The sequence below is a fragment of the Trachinotus anak genome, unplaced genomic scaffold (assembly GCF_046630095.1).
Source record: "Trachinotus anak isolate AG129_WGS33_773 ecotype Australia unplaced genomic scaffold, CSIRO_AGI_Tana_v1 ptg000013l, whole genome shotgun sequence".
NCBI lineage: Eukaryota > Metazoa > Chordata > Actinopteri > Carangiformes > Carangidae > Trachinotus > Trachinotus anak.
The window spans coordinates 1040743-1061814 of NW_027273864.1; the positions used below are offsets into that span (position 1 = coordinate 1040743).

At 41.3% G+C, this 21072-nt stretch overlaps 1 protein-coding gene across 3 annotated transcripts in view; it reads right to left on the reverse strand.

Annotated features, from left to right (window-relative positions):
- LOC139630080 (receptor-type tyrosine-protein phosphatase gamma-like) overlaps nucleotides 1-21072 on the reverse strand; it is a 454916-nt gene that overhangs the window by 344266 nt on the left and 89578 nt on the right. For all 3 annotated transcript variants that reach the window (XM_071493181.1, XM_071493178.1, XM_071493179.1), the window contains exon 2: nucleotides 9683-9799. In XM_071493181.1, the coding sequence (XP_071349282.1) occupies nucleotides 9683-9799 (117 nt within the window). The remainder of the gene's footprint in view (nucleotides 1-9682; nucleotides 9800-21072) is intronic.

Sequence of the window (21072 nt, forward strand, 5' to 3'; positions counted from 1 at the left end):
GGGTACAGAAAAATTTCTGCAGCATTGAAGGTCCCAATGAGCACAGTGGCCTCCATCATCCGTAAAGGGAAGAAGTGTGGAACCACCAGGACTCTTCCCAGAGCTGGCCGCCCGGCCAATCTGAGCGATGTCCCTCCAAAAGCCTGAGTCTCAAGCCATGAATCCTGAAGAGAACAATGGAGATGCCTACATGTCCCTCCAAAAGCCTGAGTCTCAAGCCATGAATCCTGAAGAGAACAATGGAGAGGCCTACATCTCCCTCCATTAGCCTGATCCAGAGTTGGTCGACTGTTTGAACAACAGAGGCATGACCCCCCCACGATTCACACCTAGGTGTGAATCAGAGTTTGAAAGTAAACTCAGCATCGGCATTGGCCGAGGCCAGGCACTCTCAGCAGGGATCAACGGTGACGTCACTCAGGTGATGAAAGCAGCACCGCGACCCTCCGCCGCTGCTTATTCCCGTGCACCAGTTACAGTAGGGAGCTATTCAAAGCTCTCTCCGCAACTCAGCTGCTGAAAGGGAGCAATCTGCAACATTTGACCCTTTTCCAACACTTCTGACAGCCCAGGTCACAGTCTGCAACTCGCAGGCCGAGCGCATAGACTGCTGTTTGTTTTCCTTTTCTTTTCTGATCCGACGTAGATCGCTGTGCAGTCAGCTGATTTTACGTTCTGTGAGGACGAGCGCCGACTTTGTTAAGGACAAAACAAAGTTCACTGTCCCTCATCTGTGATCTTCCTCCTGCTGCCGAGGAACTCATCACTGTCATCGCCAGAAGAGCAAGACACGACCCGCCGAGCTCCGGCCGAGGACCGAGCTGTGGAGACCCAGAGACTTTCTGTTCTGACTCCGAAGGATCGGAGCAACTCACAGTAAGAGGCTGATGTCTGGGCAGAGACACAATTAGTGGAGCATGTTTTATTTGTAATTTGACTTATAAATGCTGCATATCTTGTTGTTTTAGATTGTTCACTGTGATCAGCTTAATAAGTCAAATATCACTAGTTAAAGGACCAATATCCGACCAGACGAACTCCGGTTCTCTGGCTCCGTTATTGTGTAGTGATATTGTGGTGATTATTAACTGTGGTGACCAACTCTTGTGGACTCTTTCCTCTCTTCACCTTTATTCTCCCTCTTTTCTCCCAATCACCTCATCTCTCTCTCTCGCTCTCTCTCTCTCTCTCTCTCTCTCACACACAAACACACACACACACACGGTTGTACATATGTGTTTTGCCTGTAATTATCTCGTTAGTAACCAATGTTTGTTTTAGTTATAGTTGAATTATAATCGGTTTAATATTAAGTAATGTTATCTTGAATAATTATTACTCTTATTAATAAATCCTCGTATAATTTAACTCGTCGTTGTCGGTGATTTTTGTGACTATATTTGTGATAACAGCTGGATTCAGGACAGTCAGTGCTCGAATTTACCCTTCAATTAACCTTCGAAGCCATCAATTTGGTCATTGGTCCCTGGTGACAGGTTACTACTTGTAGTAAACATTTAAATATATATTGGTGATTATCCCTGATAATCATTAATATTATACGCTAATAACCAAATTGCCCCAACCTGTGCACAACAATACCATCCCTACAGTGAAGCATGGTGGTGGCAGCATCATGCTGTGGGGATGTTTTTCAGCAGCAGGAACTGGGAGACTAGTCAGGGTCTAGGGAAAGATGAATGCAGCAATGTACAGAGACATCCTTGATGATAACCTGCTCCAGAGCGCTCTGGACCTCGGACTGGGGCGAAGGTCCATCTTCCAACAGGACAACGACCCTCAGCACACAGCCAAGATAACAAAGGGGTGGCTTTGGGACAACTGTGTGAATGTCCTTGAGTGGCCCAGCCAGAGCCCAGACTTGAACCCGATTGAACATCTCTGGAGAGATCTGAAAATGGCTGTGCACCGACGCTCCCCATCCAACCTGATGGAGCTTGAGAGGTTCTGCAAAGAAGAATGGGAGAAACTGCCCAAAAATATGTGTGCCAAGCTTGTGGCATCATACTCAAAAAGACTTGAGGCTGTAATTGCTGCCAAAGGTGCTTCAACAAAGCATTGAGCAAAGGCTGTGAATACTTGAATACTTGAATACATGATATATTTTGGTTTTTTATTTTTAATATATTTGCAAAAGTTTCAAGCAAACTTTTTTCACTTTGTCATTATGGGGTATTGTGTGTAGAATTTTGAGGTAAAAAATGAATTTAATCCATTTAGGGATAAGGCTGTAACATAACAAAATGTGGAAAAACTGAAGCACTGTGAATACTTTCCAGATGCATTGTAAGTTCTTTTAGAAACAAAGATAATATTTACAATTAAATTTGTGTTTCATATGTTTTTATAGACTCCTCTGTCTGACAAACACATTTCACTTCAACCAACTTTAGGTAACAGTATACCAATATACCTTCATCTTAGTATTGATATAAAGACACCAGAAACACTGGAATAAATGACATGATTCCCTTCCTGGTATTTCACATTAGCTCAGATACACGTGTATGTGTCCTAGGTGCATCTCACTGAACATGAAGGAGATTTTGAGGACACCATATTTCTTCATTTCTTCAGATGCTGTATGAACGCCAGCCTGTGCGGAGTTTGGTCTTTCTGCTGGCTCCCTCCATAGTGGAGACAGAGGTCAGAGGTCATGATGCACTGGGCTCTCTCTCTCTCTCTCGACTACTTTATGCCATTAACTTTATTTTCTTTTAAGAGTCACACTGTCCTGCTGCAACAATAAACTGCTGCTAAGATACAGGTAATATGGAAATATAAGGTTGATATTGTCTTATCTTATTGGCAACAAATAATATAAAAAAAAAGAAATCCACAAAGTCCAACAATGTTTGTCTGCCTTCCCCTCGTTTTCTGTGGCCCATTGGTTTCTACTGAAGACATGAATCTTTAAAAACACTTTCATTCAGAAAGTATTCAGACCCCTTCACTCTGTTCACTGTTTTTTGTTATGTTGCAACCTCATACTAAAATCATTTTTTAGTTTTTCCTCATTAAGCTACACTCACAGCCTGTAATAACAAAGTGAAAGACATCAGCAGAAGTTCAGTAAATGTGGATTAATAGTTGCAGATTAATCCACATTGGGTCTTATGAGTGTTCAAACATGCATGCAAATATATTTTTATTTTGTAAAAATACTTTTACAAAGAGGCCCAGTCTCACAAATAAACTTTGCTTATACAATTTGTGAATTTAATGCTCTGTTATGTGGGGATTTCAATTTTCAGAAAAAAAAAGACAGACAACACCACTTACTGTCAGGCTAATAAAATTGCTTTCCCTCATGAGTAAAATGACTATACAACATATCATGAGCTTCCATCTTCATTCACCCACTTCAAGGCTGCAGCACAGTCCTGAGAGCTCTCTGATGGCGGCTGGTGTTGAATGGTTAAACAGCTCGACAAGGAGCGTGCAAATTAGTTTCGTCTCTCCTGTCAATAGCGAGCCTTGACATTGTGCAGGCCTGAAAATTAATTTCCAATCAAGTGTGTGTGTGTTTGTGTGTAAGATGGGGGGCAGGGAATAGTACTTGCCAACATGTGGGTCATATCATGGATGGAAAAATTAAGGTCTGTACCTTGTAACAGGCTCTTTGATACTGAATTTCTTGCCGCCAGGGAGCAAGAGTTTGACCTCAGACTGACACAGAGTGACACAGTCAGCCCATTGCTAAAGATGGCCTCTTAAAACTATACGGCAGAGTACCTGTAATTATGTGGAATGGGAAACATATATCATGGTAACGGCGATATAGTATATAATATGGTTTATATAGGAAGGCTTTGGCCAATAGAGCTTCAATGAGGTTAATGTCAGCAGTAAAACTTGGAGACTCAGCCTCATAATGACTCAGAGTTAATATAATTAAAGTTAGATTCACATGATAATCATTTTGATTCATCTGATTACAAAGTCACTTGATGGCACCATCACTTCATAATCAATAATTAGTGAATGACAGTATAGATAGTACACCAATAAATCTTCATTAGTGTTCTAATTATTATATGAGAAAACAGCATATACTAGAATATGAATTAGTAATTTGTATAATTAGCTTTAGGTACTGACTGTCCAGATCTGCTCATCACATGCCTCCTCACAGCACTTTTGATTTTATTGATGACCACTGAACATTTGGAAATCAGGGGAAATATGTAGGGAGCTCCACAGTCATATGCTTTAATAGTAATGAGAAGAAAAATGAAAGGAGTTTGCAAAAAAAGAGAATTTCCAAAACAGTACAATTTCTGTTAAAAATGTAATATATACAATTATACAATTTCTGTTAAAAATGTAATATATACAATTATACAATTTCTGTTAAAAATGTAATATATACATATATGTATATATATACATATATATATATATGTTGTGTATATATATATATATACACAACAACACAACATATAAGTATATATATATATATATACATATATATATATATATATATATATATATATATATATACTTATATGTTGTGTTGTTGGCCCAATTGCAATACCTTCCTGGTGGGCTGCGAACCACAGGTTTGGGGAACCACTGCTCTAAAGGATAACTCCTATATGAAATACAAGTCACTACTCACTATTTATTCTCAAGTCCCTTTTACCCTGTTATGTAGAAAACCATACAGTGTGATGTTGACAGTTGCCGAACATAGTTTCTGAAAAATCCTGTATTTTCTGCTGTAAATACTAAGAGACCCATGAGTGAGTTGAATCTAACTGAACTCAGTGACTGAAATGTTTCTGAGTGATATTGGCTCTAAGTATAATCTAATGGCAGAGTGCCTGGTTTTGCTGTAGTATTCTACAGGGGTCACCTTGAATCAAACGACTGTATTAATGATGGATTACCATTCCATGTCATATGCTGCTACTTTACAAATTATTCACAGTTTATATTTTCAGATATTGTGCTATAATTGTCTTGCTTCTTGGAGTAAGTCCCACATAAAGTACATCACAGATTAACTGTGATCCTGCAGTGATGGAGTGACTGTGTGAGTCTTTGTCTTTCTCTGTCTCTTTGTCTCTGCATAGGGTCGCTCCCAGATAACACTTGATTTGGCAGCAATGTGTTAATCTGCCATTCTGATCAGGCAGAGGGCAGAACAGCCATAGCCTGCTGAGGTCCTGATTGGAGCTTGTCAGACCTCTGGAGGACACAATTAGAACAAGCTAATTAGGACAGACAGAAGTTTAGGAAACTTTGGAGTGGAGAATCAGAGGAGAGAGGACAAGAGGGAAAAATAGTGTTTGTGTGAGTCTGAAAACCGGGAGCTCACTGTGCTTGTGGGGTCTGACAGCTCAGTGCATTTTTGTTATAAATGTATAAATGAATTGGAATTCACTTTGCTCTTTCTGTTAAATGCCTCTAGAAACCAAAGAAGATGCCAGAGCATGAAAGACAAAGGTCACACTCCACATCCTACTGTCAAAATAATTATACTGATAATTAAGGCTGGGTTAACAACTGGACAAAGTATGTGGCCGCTTGTGTTTATTCCATATAATTTCTGTTCAGGTATTTAATTACAAATTTATTTGAAATTTGCACCAATGAAAGACGATATCAACTAAGACAGATCCCCTTTAATCCACCGTGGATCGCTCTAGTCCAGTAGTGTTTAGACCGTAACTTTTTATGTCTGCAACAGCCACAGAGGGAGGTACAACACTCCGTCCCATTCTGGTGAACAGGAATTCTCAGGAATTCTTTGGACTCAAGGTTGAACTGATTTAATTTTAGTGGTCAAAGGTCAAAGGTCACCTTGACCTCACAAAACACATTTTTGGCCATAACTCACAATACACTATACACTACACTAATTATGTTAATTGATTAATTGAAAATTAAGTGATGACATTTTATATCCAAATGGTCAAGGGTCAACTTCACTGTGACATCATAATGCTGCAAAAACACTTCTGGCCATAATTCAACACTGTAGGGAGGAGAGATTGTGACCATATTTCCTGGAACTCAGCTGGTTGGTGGAGGCGTACGACCACAAGGTGGTGACTCTAGTTTCTAATATCTTTGAGTTGAAATATGCTCCAAAACACATCTTGCTGCAGAGAGGTGCTTGTCAGAGGCTTCTGTGAACAGCCTGTCAGCAGTGCAGAGATACCTTCCAAAGTTAGCCTCACATTTCTAACCAATCAGAGAAAGCCAAAGTCAGGGGAGGGATCTCACAGCTGTCAATCAAAAAAAAAATGCATTCCTGGTCCACCTCTACTCTTTCACTGAGGTTTCAAGCCAGTATTAGCTACTGGAAGTCATCGCTATGGCTGACTCAGGCTAGCAATCTCCCAAATTCTACATTAGCTGAGACAGCGAACAGAAAGAGGATGTAGGTGAGGGGGTGGGTGGAACACAACAGAGCAGGGAAAGGGAGGAGTCAAGTGCATGGTTTGCTTTTGAGTCTCATGCTACTGCAAGCCTGACCTCCAGAACTCGCATGTGGTAGCTTTAAATGTTTTAATTTATACTGTGCTAATTTGTTATGTGTTTCATGTGTCATGTACATTGGGCAAGGTATTATTATTCTACCATGAAGTATTGTAAGGATGCAACCAACATTTTCAAAATCAAAATGTCTGACAAATATTTTCTTTAAAAATCGTTTGGCTGTTCAGTGAATAAAATGTCAAAAAACAGGGAAAAATTCAATCTTTGTTCCCTGGACCGAAGTGAATATATTGAATCTTCTTTTATTCTAACACTTCAAATACCCAAAATGTTGAATTAACTATCTTAGATAACTGATAAACCATCAAACCACATTTGAGAAGTTGAAATGTGTCATTTTTGCTGCTAACCAGCCCACTGCTAAATGTTAAACAGCTAGCCTGCTAACTGCAGCTAGCGACGCCAGTGCTTGTTCTGCTCTGCAGCCTCAATGAGTTTGGTGTAGAGACACATAAACCAGTTCTCCACTTGAGCAGAACAAGAACCACTGTCACTGGCTGCAGTCCAAGATGGTGGAGTTACAGTCCATCTGTGGGACCAGAGACCTGCCTGCAGGCAGGGAAACAGGAGCCGGGGCTAGCTGGTTAGCTGCAACTGAACTTTCAAATCAAAACTCTTCCATATATCACCTTAAAAATAAATAAATTACAGTGCTGTCCAAACAAATACGTTAGTTCATATGAACCAAGCAAAAAGTGTAATTGGTTGTGACACAATTTGTCAACAGAGGACAGCTTGTAAAGAATAGTGACGAGCTGACAAAAATCCAAAAAAAGCATCAAGGCAGCAGAAAGATACAAATCACAACTTCCAGTCAAGACTTTCAAAATAAAATCAGCGCAGAAACAGGATGCAGATCGTGATTAAGATCGTAGATTGAGAGTCTACCCACAGAGAATATTTCTCGGTGGACATAACAGGGTTCAATAGGAATAACGAATGTCTGCCGTGGGTCAAGTTTAGGTTGAACTGTGGTAAAACCTTTTCCAGCACACTTTTTTCACAGCCTCTACAATGACTGTGATGAGCAAAGTTTTTTGCTAAACTTACATAAAACATCGGCCAGTAAGACACAAGTTAAAAAAAATGATAAATAAATGGTGCCTTCCCTTAACTTCTACTCTGTGATTATTACTTTGACATAGAAATAAAATATCCAGCAGTATTTCAGCCCGCTGCCTCTCGATGTTTGCCTCTCTTGCCTGGATCCTGCCCACTGTTGCATCAGCATCTTATGTAAGAGCTGCGACCAAACACAAGCATGGGGACAGCAGGGGAGCATCGGTAGATCTTATCATCAGCAGCAGCAACACTAAGAGAAACTGTCACTGGCTCTGTTTTTACCCACATGCTCCCTCGCTCTTGCAGGCACAACGGGCAACCAATTAGGGTTAGACAAGCGAGCGGAAATATTGAAATAAATAAACTAAAAGATCATTTGTGGCCTGAGGCTCGTGCCGCTTGCATGGTGAAAGATTAATGCTGGCGCTCTGAAAAACTAAAGGCTCCAAAGGGACAGCGGAAGTGGCTTTTTTCTCGTCTGAAGCACTGGTGAAATAAAAAAAAGGGCCTGGAGATGCCTCTGGGCCAGAGGAGCACCAAGGAGAGATGAGGAGGAGAGTGGCTGAGAGAGGAAGAAAAACAGCAAGAGAGAGAGAGAGAGAGAGAGAGAAAGAGGAAGGCAAACATATTGCACTGACAGTGGCACATAATTGCTTTCACTCTGAAAACACACACCCACACACAGCATGCTCTAAATCACACAACTAGCCTCTACACTGTACTGGTGAAGCCCCTCCAATTACCAAACTCTCTAATATCTAAGCATGGACCTTCAGTAAAACACAACTCTTTCTGAACAACAGTACTGCTCAGTTTCTTACACACGTCTACTTCTCTGTTCAATTCCTGCAGATATTTCACATTAAAAGCCTCCAAGGTAAGGAGATGATTGTGCACTTTGAGCTGTAAGATACGGTGGCCCTGAGAGTTCAAAACACTACAACTTAAAAAACCATCAAGAGCAAATTCAGAAAACATCTTCATCAATGTGCCAACACGTGGGCTGCAAATACACACAACACAACCAAATACACAAATGCACTGCAAGTACCACAGATGACAACCAAAGTGTTTCCAAGGGATATAAAAAATTGATGAAGCCGGTAGGATATAATGAACAACGACACCTCTGATGAGTAGCAGACTTCATAACTTCAAGAGTCACAGAGCATCGAACAACAACCGTGTTGGCTGGTAAGACATACAGGCCTAATCCCAAAGTCCACAACACCGGGGACACACAGACAAGGAGTGAGGGAAGAAAATCAAAAATATAAAGTCAAAAGTCCCAAACCCACAACTATATGTAACATGTTGTGTTTAACAAGGCAAAACGTCACACATTCCTTTTTACACCATTTTGAGAACCTTGCAGCCTCTCACACTCGATCACTTCTCAGGTGACGTCAGTCCAGTCTGTGAGGGTCCAGGGCTCAGGCCGGAGTGGGACATTGAGATTGGGCCAGTACAAGCTCATCTTATTTGACTGTCCTTGTAAATCAGCAACGTGAGTCAGGTCTCAGTGATGAAGTCTTACTTTAGAGCCACATGACAGTGTCAACTATGACATGGTCCTGGTCCCTTCGCTCCCGCTGGATGATGATGACTTTGACTGTAACAGTTTATGTATGTAACCACTGACACTGCTTTTGTGTTAACAGAGCTTATGACAGTCTCGTCACTAAAATGAGTTCTGTTTGTGCAGCTTTCAGATTTTTTCTCAAGTTTTCATATTTTCATAATAAACTTCTTGGAGTTTTCCTCTTTAGTGTCTTTTCTGATGCTGAGGTTTTGAACTGACACACCTGAGACACCCCAGTTTTTGGATATATGAAGAAAGACAGAAATCCTCGGCTGCTTCAAACATTCCTGAAATAGGTGACACGCCGCTGCCTGCACCTGCTACCTAACCCAGTGTGTATGTGATGTGGGCTGAATTCGGTAGCTCACAAACTCACAGCCTCCCAGAAGCTTCCCATTTACAACACGCTACCCTTTCACAGCATATGGAGCAACCAACAAGACAGTTTCCTCACAAGAAATGTGAGGAAACATACACACACACACACACACACACACACACACACACCTGAGTAGGCCCAGTAGGTCTCCTCGGCGGCAGCTCTGCGGAGTCGTGTACCACCGGCTGTGGCTCTGCGAAGGCCTTGGACAGGGGCTCGGGACTCGGCCTGGCTTCCTGTCAGTGCTGCGGGGGGAAGAGCATGGGGACAGGCGGGTCAGCATGAACAGCAGCAGAGCTTCAGCAGCGTATCAGAGGCCTGGCTGGATATTTGCTAGGCAGGATGACAGCCAACTGTGTCCTCAGCTGCCGTACCAAGCCAGCTGCCTCATAATAACAGGCATAGCAGGAGAAAAGGTCAAAAACAAAGACCAAAGACTAACTGCTCATGGAACCTCACTGTCTGGAAAACAGTAAGAGTTCAGAATTTTTTTTTTTCCAGGACAATTTTTCTTTTTTTTTTTCATCCGTGAAAAGAGGTGATTTTTTTTTGCAAAATTTTCAAGGTTTGTTTTTTTTTGTTCATGTGTGAAAACAGGGTTTTTTTCACTAGCCTTGAGAGGCAAGTGTTTTCACGGATATAAAAAAAACAAAGCTAAGAAAAATGATCCTGGCAAAAGAGAAAAAAAAAAAATCACTTCCTTCTCAGGAGTTCTGTAGAGACCAAAATGAATTAACTCCATATTTAGGTCTAAATATTAAAGTGATTCTAAAGAACAGGCTTGAAGTGTTTAAATGCTCTTAATATTAATCTTGTACAATATTAATGAAAGATGGCAGGTTGAACCTAATAAATCAACAAGGCCCCAGGTTCACTGCCTGTCAATCATTTGAGGAATTACTAACCTATGAGGGAGTCTGTACCACCTGTGTCAACATAGGTGGGTCCAGCATTTGAGCTGTCGTTTGGGCGCCTTATGTCTCAAGACCCTTTGTTATTTAGAAAACCAAAGGCCACTTCTTATGATACTGGGTCTCTGGGGGTGTAAATTGTAGTCAGCATAGCTGTAAGAGCTGGGAACTTGGCCAAAGATTGATGCACAATTCACAGAGGGCGGATGTGGGTGGGCAACAGGGGCCCAACAGAAATTTTTTGCCCTGGAGCCCTAAAAGGTCTGTCGATGCCCTCAGACAAAAAATCATTAACAAGAGTTTGCACCATGTTTTCTTCATTGACACAATGCTTATAGTTGCAGTATTCAGTCTATCTATTCTGACTGTTCTACACACATACATTTTACATATATATACACAGATCAGTTTTGATGGAAGTTGATGCACTAAAGCTGGCACCAGGTGTTACCTTATCAGATCATTTTAATACAAAATACAAAGCTGCAAACAATTGACTTTCATTAGGCAGCACTGAACATTTTCCTTGGTTTCAAAATGAGTGATCCTCAGGCGCACAGAACAGTCAGATGCTGGTAAATGTGAGGTTCACACCATTCAAAAACATAAAGTTCCCTCTCACAGTCAGACATATTACAGCAGAGCAGCATTTCTCATGCATTTCATTGGGGAGTGGAACGTTCAAATGTGTGGAACTTTAAATCGCCTCCTCTCGGGCTCAGAGACCCTCTTGATCCCCACCAAAGAAAAGGCAGAGATGGAACGCTTGGCTTCTTTAAAGTGGAGGACAGTATTTCTTACAGCTTCTCTCCCACTGGCTCCACTGTGCTCTGTGATTTTGGCCTTTTAAAGATCTTTCAATCGGCAAAAAAAAAAAACATGCTGAAAGAAAAAATACTTAGACCAGCTGAAGGCCACCTTAACTTTCCATTTGTAGCATGGCTCAGCCAGAGTATAGGAAAAGAGAAATATTTATATTTCTCTCTTTTTTAAATTATTTTCATCATGTTTTATTACTTCTGGCCCTGTTGATAACACTGGCAGTATACTCAAAGAAAATCTGGGGTGTTCTTGTGATATCCACACAAACAGGGAGGAAGTGGGGCCAGAGCCAAGCAGCACTTCCTTTTAATTACAGAACAGGGCATTTGCCAGTATACAAACAAACTCATCCATGCAGGGAAGCAGACAGAAACAATAATGTGGTGATATCTGATTTGTAAACTTGCATGATAATGTTGTGTCTGTACAGGACTTCACTTCTGAAACATATGTCCTGGAGATTTTGTAGATTCTGTTCCATATCCTGACATATTGAAAATGCTCTAATAACAGTTACATGTAGAGAGACATCTAAAAAACAAACATTTATACCAACAGCAGCATTGCTCCAATGGATCAAAAAAAAAAAAAAGGTGATCAGACAGGCTGTGAATAAGCCAACAGTTTATTCAGATGACCTGAACCACTTTACTACCAAGTGTAAATGAGTGTAAATAATCCGTCACTGCACAGGAAAGCTACAATGAATACAGGACAGAGCTGGTACAGGGTAGTCTGGGTAATAACTTTACTCTTCCAAATAAGTTTTCGTTTGTTTACAACCTGTCCAGGGGCTGGAGCTGACAAGGTCTGGGGCCAAGTCCAGACCACCTGGGGCTGGGGTGAAGGACTGAGGAATCACTGCTTGTGTGCTGTGTTTGGCTTTGTCACATTAGTCGTGCTGTATTTGACTTTTGGCCACTTGTGTGTCAAAGGTTTTGAGAGTCCAGCTTCAGTTTGATAGTTCATAATCCTCCACACAGACTGTGGTGAATGTCACAACTGGATTTGCTGCAGTTGTTTGCCTCTACATCCTTGGTGACAGTGTGGACCAAAGACTTTTTACGACATTTATGTCAGGTCAAATTTCTCTGAACTGACTTTCCAGTGACTTTTAAATCAAGAGCTTAACAGTGTTTCAACAAGAGTTCATGGAGGTCAGAAACCAGTAAAACTGAGAGATGAAGACCTTTAATATTTAGAGTCAGTTATATAACAAGCAGGCCCTTCACTCTCCATATAAAATCTGACGGCTGTGTGGCACGCTCCCCAGTCTGCCGGTCTGGATGTGAGAGGAAGCAGCTCCTCACCTGACTCCTGAGCAGCAGGCAGCTGCTGGAGCCCGGAGTCCAAGTTTATATAAATATAATCTGTGTCTGAACAGGGCCCGGGCAATTAATCTAATTTCATTTACATTAATTAATTTCATATATATATATATATATATATATATACACACATGGTTAATCATATAACATGGTTATATATATATATATAAAACCATGTTATATGATTAACCATGTTATTCACTCTAAGTTATATCAATACACCAACAACTTCATCCATCAAAGTGGGCAACTGTTAAGTGTGCCACCATTCATCCATCCAACATTACATTGTTGTTCATCATTGGACTACACCACTGCAGTGATGTCACATTCATCACTTTTTCAGTCACATGTGTTTTCTTGCTGGGGTGTGTGCTGTTAGGTTTTCATGGTAAATCTCACCTTAGCCCCCCATAAATAAACCGAGGCAGCATCAGGAGGTGGAACTTGCCATTCCACATCTGACCCCACAATGGCCAGCTGTGATTATGTGAACACGAAGAGAGGTGTGTGTGTGTGTGTGTGTGTGTGTGTGTGTGTGTGGCCGTCTCCATGTGAACACCAGGCAAACCTGAAAGCAGACATCAATCACGTCATAACGGAAACTCAAAGTCTCCAACTGAAAGGCATTGTGGGATTTAATGGCTCAGGATGAATAAAGGGTAAGTCTTAGTTTCAATGACACACACTGCTGCCACCCCACCCCTCCCTCCCCCTCTTGTTTTAATTCCTTAGGATGTAGGCATGGCTCATGTCTGCGAATGCCAATGGGAGACAGTTCTATGGCTTTTCTATGAATTACATTATTGATTCCCAATACTGCTCAGAACAGAAAATTTAATTATGCACAGACCCCGCCCTAACCCCTTCATCCTCACCAAACACATGTTCTTCTTTCCCTTCCCCCTTTTTCTTTCTTGTCTTTCACTTGGTGGCTTTTCATCAATTTGTCTTTTGCCTTTAGTAAACCCCCCCCTTCACCTGACCTCTCTAAAGCCTCTGAGTGCGCTGTCCTTCATTCTTGACATGACGGCAAAGGCTCTCACAGATCACTCTGCAGCAGCATCAGCAGGACCACCACCACCACCTGAACAAGTCATTGTGTCTCTTATTGTCTGAAACATGAGATTTCAAAACACAATCATCATTTCATCTGCTCTCATTCTAGTGGTGAAACCACACCGCTAACATTTACACAGACCCATCTGACATGAGTCTCAAGTCATGTGACTCTCAGTCACTATACACTCTGGATGTCTTTACTGATCATCGACAGCTAGCTTAGCTAAGCTGCTAACTGCAGGCAGCTCTGCAGAGCACACTCTCCATCTAAAACAGCTTACCAGCCCACAAGCTAATGAGCATTACTGGGATTAGTTACTGTAATGCACTGACTGGATTTCACACTGTAATCAGATTACTCCAACATGTTAGTCAATAATGGCCGACACACTCAACACTGGTTGTATCCATGGTCTTTGTAGACATCACAGAGAGGCAAATATTACTTTGTCCACAAAGATGTTAATCATCTCTTCAAAATCCTTAAAGGCTGGATTCACCCTAATAACAAAACACACTCACCAGGCACTTTATCAGGAACGCCTGGACACCTGCATGCAATTATCCAATCAGCCAATCATGAGGCACTGGTGTATAGAATCCTGCAGATCCAGGTCAGGAGCTTCAGGTAACGTTCACATCAAACATAAGAGCAAGAAAAAATGCTGTTGGTGTGAGAGTTTCTCTAAATGCTGATCTTCACATCGAGTTTTTACTCAGAATGGCGCTAGCAGCCTGGGCTCCAGACTGCTGGCATACAAAACACACAGTGATGAACGGGGCTGCTGGCAAACTACTGCAGAGTAAATACTACAACAAATCAGTCTGTGACTGCGATTTTTTTTTCTAACAAATTAACAAAAATTGTATTTAAGAGTACTGTTAAAGTACCGGATTGATAAGCAGTATCAGTAAAACTAGTACTGCTAAAATCTTAACAACACTGATTCCTAATAATAATAATACAGAGGACAAAACTGACTTGAGAAGGATTTTATTGTATTTTACTGCAGTGTATTGCATCCTTCTGTCCTTGCACATGTCTCCCTCCTTTGTTTTTATTCCTCTGTGAACCCCTGGGAACCCCTAACCCCACCTCCACCCTTCCATCTCAATCAAATCTTGGTCATGGCCGTTCGGACGTGTCCGGCTATTTAACAGGTTTTATTTATCCTGAGCTGATGTCCCATTACGGTGAGCGGACAGATCCAACTCAATACATTTCAGGGAGGGCTGCTCTCCTACAGCAGGAACAACAATGTTTAAGTCAGTGACAGCGAGAAGAGGCGGCGAGCAGATTGAAACCAGAGGTGAAGGACACTGAAGGAGATGAGGAAGAGGAGGAATGACAGATGAGAGTAGGAGGAGGAGGAGGATAAGATGGGGGGCTAAAAGCAGAGAGATGGGCTTAGGGAGAGCCGGAGAGGGGGTGAAGCAGGAGCTGGAAGGAGAGGAATAAGGAGTGAAGAGAGCACATACATGGGAAGGGAATTAAGCAAGAGCGATAAAATTACACTCCTCTCCTAGCAACAGTTACCGGGTCACTGATGGACAGCACACCACATGGCAAACAGTCAGCGGCAGAGGATGAGAGAAGAGAGATGAACAGAGGCCTACTGTCAGGCTGAGGGGGGAGAGGAGTTGAATAGGAGGAGGAGGAGGAGGAGACAGAGGGAGGGAGGCTGTGATTGTGTCGAGGGGAAATTTTTCACCACATACAGAACATTCTGCACACTGCTGTAAATATTAAGATTATAGGCAGTTAGCTGATATTCTCCTCCACAGAGACTGAATAAGCTTTGCTAAAACAAAGAAAATGAGCACTGAGGAGAGTGTTAGAAATTTCATTTCCAGGCTATTCACAGTCTCTCAGTCTCTCAGTCTCTCAGTCTCACAAATCTAAACCGAAGTAAAGGAGGGCAGAGCTGCTGCCATCAGGATAAAATAACTCCTGCTTTATTATGACAGGAAGGTCTGAACGTTACTGCTACAAGGTCTGTGTTGTCTAAAGGTAAGGACAAGCTTTTATCCATTACTCCACTCGTCACTTCTTAAGGACAGAGAGTGACAAAACTACACAGATAGAGACCAAACAAAGACAGAACAGGCTGCCCCATAAGAAACTATGAAACATACCAACTGACACACTGTCCAACCTAGAGTGGAAAATTCTCTCTGACAAAAACAAAACGCTTCAGCCCCTTCATCTCCGGTCAAAAAACCCACAAAGACCCACTAACATCTGGCTTTTGTCTGCAGTGGAAAAGGGTACAATCAGCATTCACACCTGGGTCACGATCAGCATTGATGTAAAGATGACACCTGGGTGAACACGCAAATTTTCACCCGTCCTCTGTATGGTGACATCTTTCAGAGCACAGGCACTGTAAACACAGTGCCCACTCACTCATCTGTTGCATTTTTTTAATGTGCTGGAAGAGAGGCTTCTAGCTTCTACTGCTACTTCCATGACAACTGGGAATCTCAATATGCTGAGGAAGACTGTGTGACATGATCGAAAGCTCCAGAACAGCTGGGCCAGCCTTACAGTGAGACTGTTTTCTGTCGGTTATGTGAAGTCCACCTCAAGGTTGGATTAGTTTGTGGTGTTGCTATGGTTACCAGCAGGTAACTGTACACTGAGCTCTGATTTAGAATCATTAATAAACTGTATGACTTCCTGATACAAGACACCTGCTGCCATGACATACAGTTTTATAGTACAACTTTAACAAAATGCTTTGTGGTGACAACAAAAAATGTGTGCAGTTAACATTTGCATTGTGCACACCCATGTAGAACCTAATGCACTATATTAGCATTGTTCTCCTGTTATATACTACTGCAGGTACAGACATGAAATCATATCAACTGTTGTTTTGGTTTTCTACATTATTTAGGCCTGTGACTCTCCATCTATGCGTCTCCTCCCACCACTGCCTCTGCCCCTCCAGCCTCTGACTGAATCCCCCCTCTGTCAGAGTTCATCTGCATCAGCAGACAGCAGAGAGAGAGAAGAAGATACAGAACATTCAAGTCATATATATGGAAATGTATGAAGTGTCCTCTTGCTAAAACGCCACACTGATAAAGTGTTACAGCAATTTGTGTTTCAAACTGTCCCTGTGTGTTCTGTATACTGAGCGTCTTTGAAATTATTTTCAATCGTAAAAATATATTGAGGTTCCATATCCAGCCCCAGCACCCCCCCCCCCCCCCCCACCCCCACACACACACACTCTCTCTCTCTCTCTCTCTCTCTCTCACTGCCCTCATTTCATTTGCCTTCATCAGACATATTAAGATGCTCTCCCTCTACACCACCACAGAGGCTTGTTGAGATGTGCAGCATCCCAGTGCAGTGCACAGGCTGTGGGGTTACTGCTGCCACTACAATTCCCCTGTGAAATCAAGGAGAGACTGGTCAGACTCAGCTGATGCCCAGCGGTTTATAGCTCTGTAGAGTGTTTTCATTTCATTGTAGCCACTTTAAAGGAAAATGCCCTTATAAATGCAGAGAGAAAGCAAGAGGTGACGGCTTTTCCCTCAAGCCATCTGCTCACAGAAAAAAAGAAATCAATGATCCTTTACAAGGAAAATGCTTCTTGATCCCGGTCCAGGACATTTCAGAGACATACTGTACTTCTTGCTCCATTCTGTTTTAGACTTCCATGCAGATTTAGAGTTGACATACACAGAATTTGAGCAGTTTATGATGCATTACAGCACAGACATATGAATATAGCTCCACCTAACCTGCTACAATAAGACACTGCTTACATGTGAATGGGTCATTGACAAATAAAGCTCTTAAAAATGTTTTTAAAAAAAGTATTTTTAAAATTATGCATATTTTTGAAATTAGAATAATGTGTTTCAACAAGCCTTATTTGTGTTACAACATTTCAAAGTTTTAAATTCATTTTTTGACAGTATTTTTAATTTCACCACCTGAAAAATGTCAGGTGGCGCAACCAAATTTATATACTTTACTTCTATTTATTCTAAGTGAAATTTTAGTATACCTGAGTGTGTCTGTAGTGGCTAACACATTGTTATTTTGTGGTTGAGTTTTTTGTTAACTATAATTTAAGATTCTTGCATTTCAGTGGCCAGGTAATTAATATTTTTAATATCCAATTTTACATTTAAATACAGAAAAACCTGTATATAAATATACAAATGAATCTATTTAATACAATAGCTATATACCTCATAGTTTTCAACCATTTGTTCACTTTAACCTATCATTTATTGGTTTCAATAAATATTTTACCTGGTCGCACCACCTGACGATTCAGTTGTATCACCTGACTTTTGCAGCTAATTTCAAATTAAACAGGCTTCTATTTAGACACCTGTTTAACCTGTAGCCTTTGCTAGCAAGTTCATACATACAGTTTTTTAATAAAATGAAGAGTCTTATAATAAAATAACATTTTCCTAGTTTTACCTTGGTTGTACCACCTGACATGAAAAGTCTACCAGCCTAACTATGAGTTGAAAGTAGCTATTTTTATCAATATTTGAGAAAGCTCTACAAACCTTTTCACTCATCAATGAAAATCACTTGGGGTCCTCTGGCTGATGGAATATCCTGTTTGATGTTGTCACTATTCACTTCAGAATAAAAGATGCATGTATACAGTTGCACCACCCTGACATTTGACAATACACAAATTCCCAGACAAAAGTTTTTGAATTATCTCAACACCTTTAAAACTATTAATATTTGTGAATTGAGTTTATTTGAAAGGTCTCAAACATGAAATCATGCCACAGTATTTATTTTGAATTTATTATTATTAAAATATCATATTTAATACTTTTCTCAGGCTGTTCATTGACTCGGACGGTTGAGCCATCTGACATTTTGGTGGTTTGAGAGGCCAAAATATAAAATATATACATTATTATAATGTACTGAAAACATGGTCAAACTACAGCAGTTTTATAGAATAAAATGATGCATGTCATGAATTAATTAAATTATTTTAAAGGAAAGTAATACACTCGGACACAAAAATATGCACATCATGTCAATGACCCGAATGCCCCAGAAATAATAATCCACTTCACATGTGTGCAGCCATTCTGCTGCATGTTGAGAACTTTTATTTTGGATGCTTAAGTATATTCCACCATTGACAGCTGGGGTAGGCAGTAATTATTTGGCATCAATGTTTGCCCATTGATATAATCTAATATAGTAATCTGCTCTTTTTAGTGACTCTTTGCTTGGACTTTGTTTATTGTTTCCTGTTTTATTTTGATATAATTTGCCTCGTGCGTCTGTTGGTTATCTAGTTTTTTTGCCTCTGTGATCATCTGCCCGTCCTGATGTGTCTCTCCTGTTCCCCTCACTTCCCTTGTGTATTTGTGTTCCCCTCTTTGTCTGCCCCACCTCCTCTTATGTTTCTGCGTGTTCCTTTTGTTCCTGAGTTTTGCCTGTTGTCAGGATTTTCTGTTTTTGTTCATGATCCTGAGAATCCTCCTGTGTTGCCACCTAAGTCGGGATCACCTGCATTTGGTTTCCTTGTAAGTTTTGGACATTTTCATTATTCAAGTGCTTTCACTGCACCCAGCAGGCTTTGTGAAAACCTTCATCATAACACAACATTCCTGTGAGCAAACTAGACATCTGCACCTCCTCTTGGCTGTTTTCAGACTTCAGAAAATCTAACCCAGGACAAGGACTTTGGCCAATCATGAGCATTCCTATTGGCTGTTCTACAAATGTAGATGTGTGTGCACGTCTCTTCAGATGGACATGAAAATATCACTTAAAAAAGAGTATCAGAACTTTCTGACGAGACTGTTGCTCCCAAAAAAAAACCTATAGTTCACTGTGCAGCAGCTTATTGACAAAGATCTGGCACATTCCTGTCAGTACAGTTTGAGTGTCTATTACAGTAACCATGACGACAAAGGTCTGGTATGCCTGCCGCCGGTATCCCCCAGGGGTGGTATCACAGGGTCGTCCAGGTTGGAGGACTTGTTCTGTCGCTTGGTGAACTAAACTGTTGAGTCAACACTGGTTAGTCACATGATGTGTATAGAGGAGGGCTGAAACGATTCCTTGAGAAACTCCCACTCAACTCGATTAATTAAAGTCATCCAGGCTAATTCTGTGCATTGAAGCTTTGTTTAATCTCAGCTCAGTGGCCATCGCTAGAGATGAAGCAGTCACTGGTTTCACACTAAATCACAGCAGAAATGCCCAACCGTTAGTATTACTGATTACATTCTAATTATCACTATAGCCATCTGTTACAATGGTTAATTACTGTGGTTAATTTGACTCACATTAGGTTCAACCAGCAACAGTCTCCAGACGCATGTGACGTCAGTCAGAACCTGGAGGCAGTGACAGAGCTGCTCTGCAGAGTTTTCAGCCTCTAAAACCTTTTCACACCAAAGTTTGCCAGTGTAAGCAGTTTTTTAACACAACTTTTAAACTTCCCGATGAGTTTGTCTTTCTGTTCAGAGTGTTGTCACCACATGACCACAGACACACACACAGACACAGGAGAGACAGAGTGAGCTGGGTATAGTTTTGACGGATAATATTGTAGCAATTTAAGCAATAAAAATTTTGCTTTTTTTAAGCTTTTTTTTATTTTCTATATATTTTATATATTCAATTATTATCTTATGTCTTGTGTGTCATGCCAGTCAATACAACTTCCAGGGGCAGGGACTTTGGCTGGCCGGCCCTTTGTGTCCACACACTGCCTCCTGCACAAAAGTTCCTCTCGAGGAGAAAAATAGACAACACTGGTTCCTGTCATCCATCACTGGGGGCCATTTAGGGGAATTGCAGAGTGTTTGCTCAAGCCTTAATTAAAATGCACAGCCCATCACTGTGTTCCTGTACTTAACCTTGGCTCGCCCACTTCTCACTTGCTCTCTCTTCACTTGACTTCAGAGAGAGCGAATGCACGGGAAAAGCACATGCTCACACATGAATATACACACAAACAGATATAGTGTATGTACACCAGAGCCAGCCCAGTCAGTCCCTACTCTGGTGATTCACTTCATTAGCATTCTTTATATCGTCCTCCAATGCTCTTAGTTCTGAAGGACATCCACTGAGAGAACACACACACACACACACACACACACACACACACACACAAACCCACACAATGCAAAGCTAGCCTTAACTCCACCTCCAATGTGGACGAGCTGTTCTGCTTTATCACAGCAGCTGTTGTGCTACAGCACGCTGGCAGGGAGGCAGGCTGGGGGTAATGGTCATCCTGCAGCCTGCTGGTAGCTGACCAGACACCCTGGCACTGAAAACTGAGAGGTGTGGTGGGGTGTGTGGTGGGGTGTGTGTGTGTGTGTGTGGGGGGGGCGTGTTTCCGTGTGTGAGGGTGTGGGGGTGAT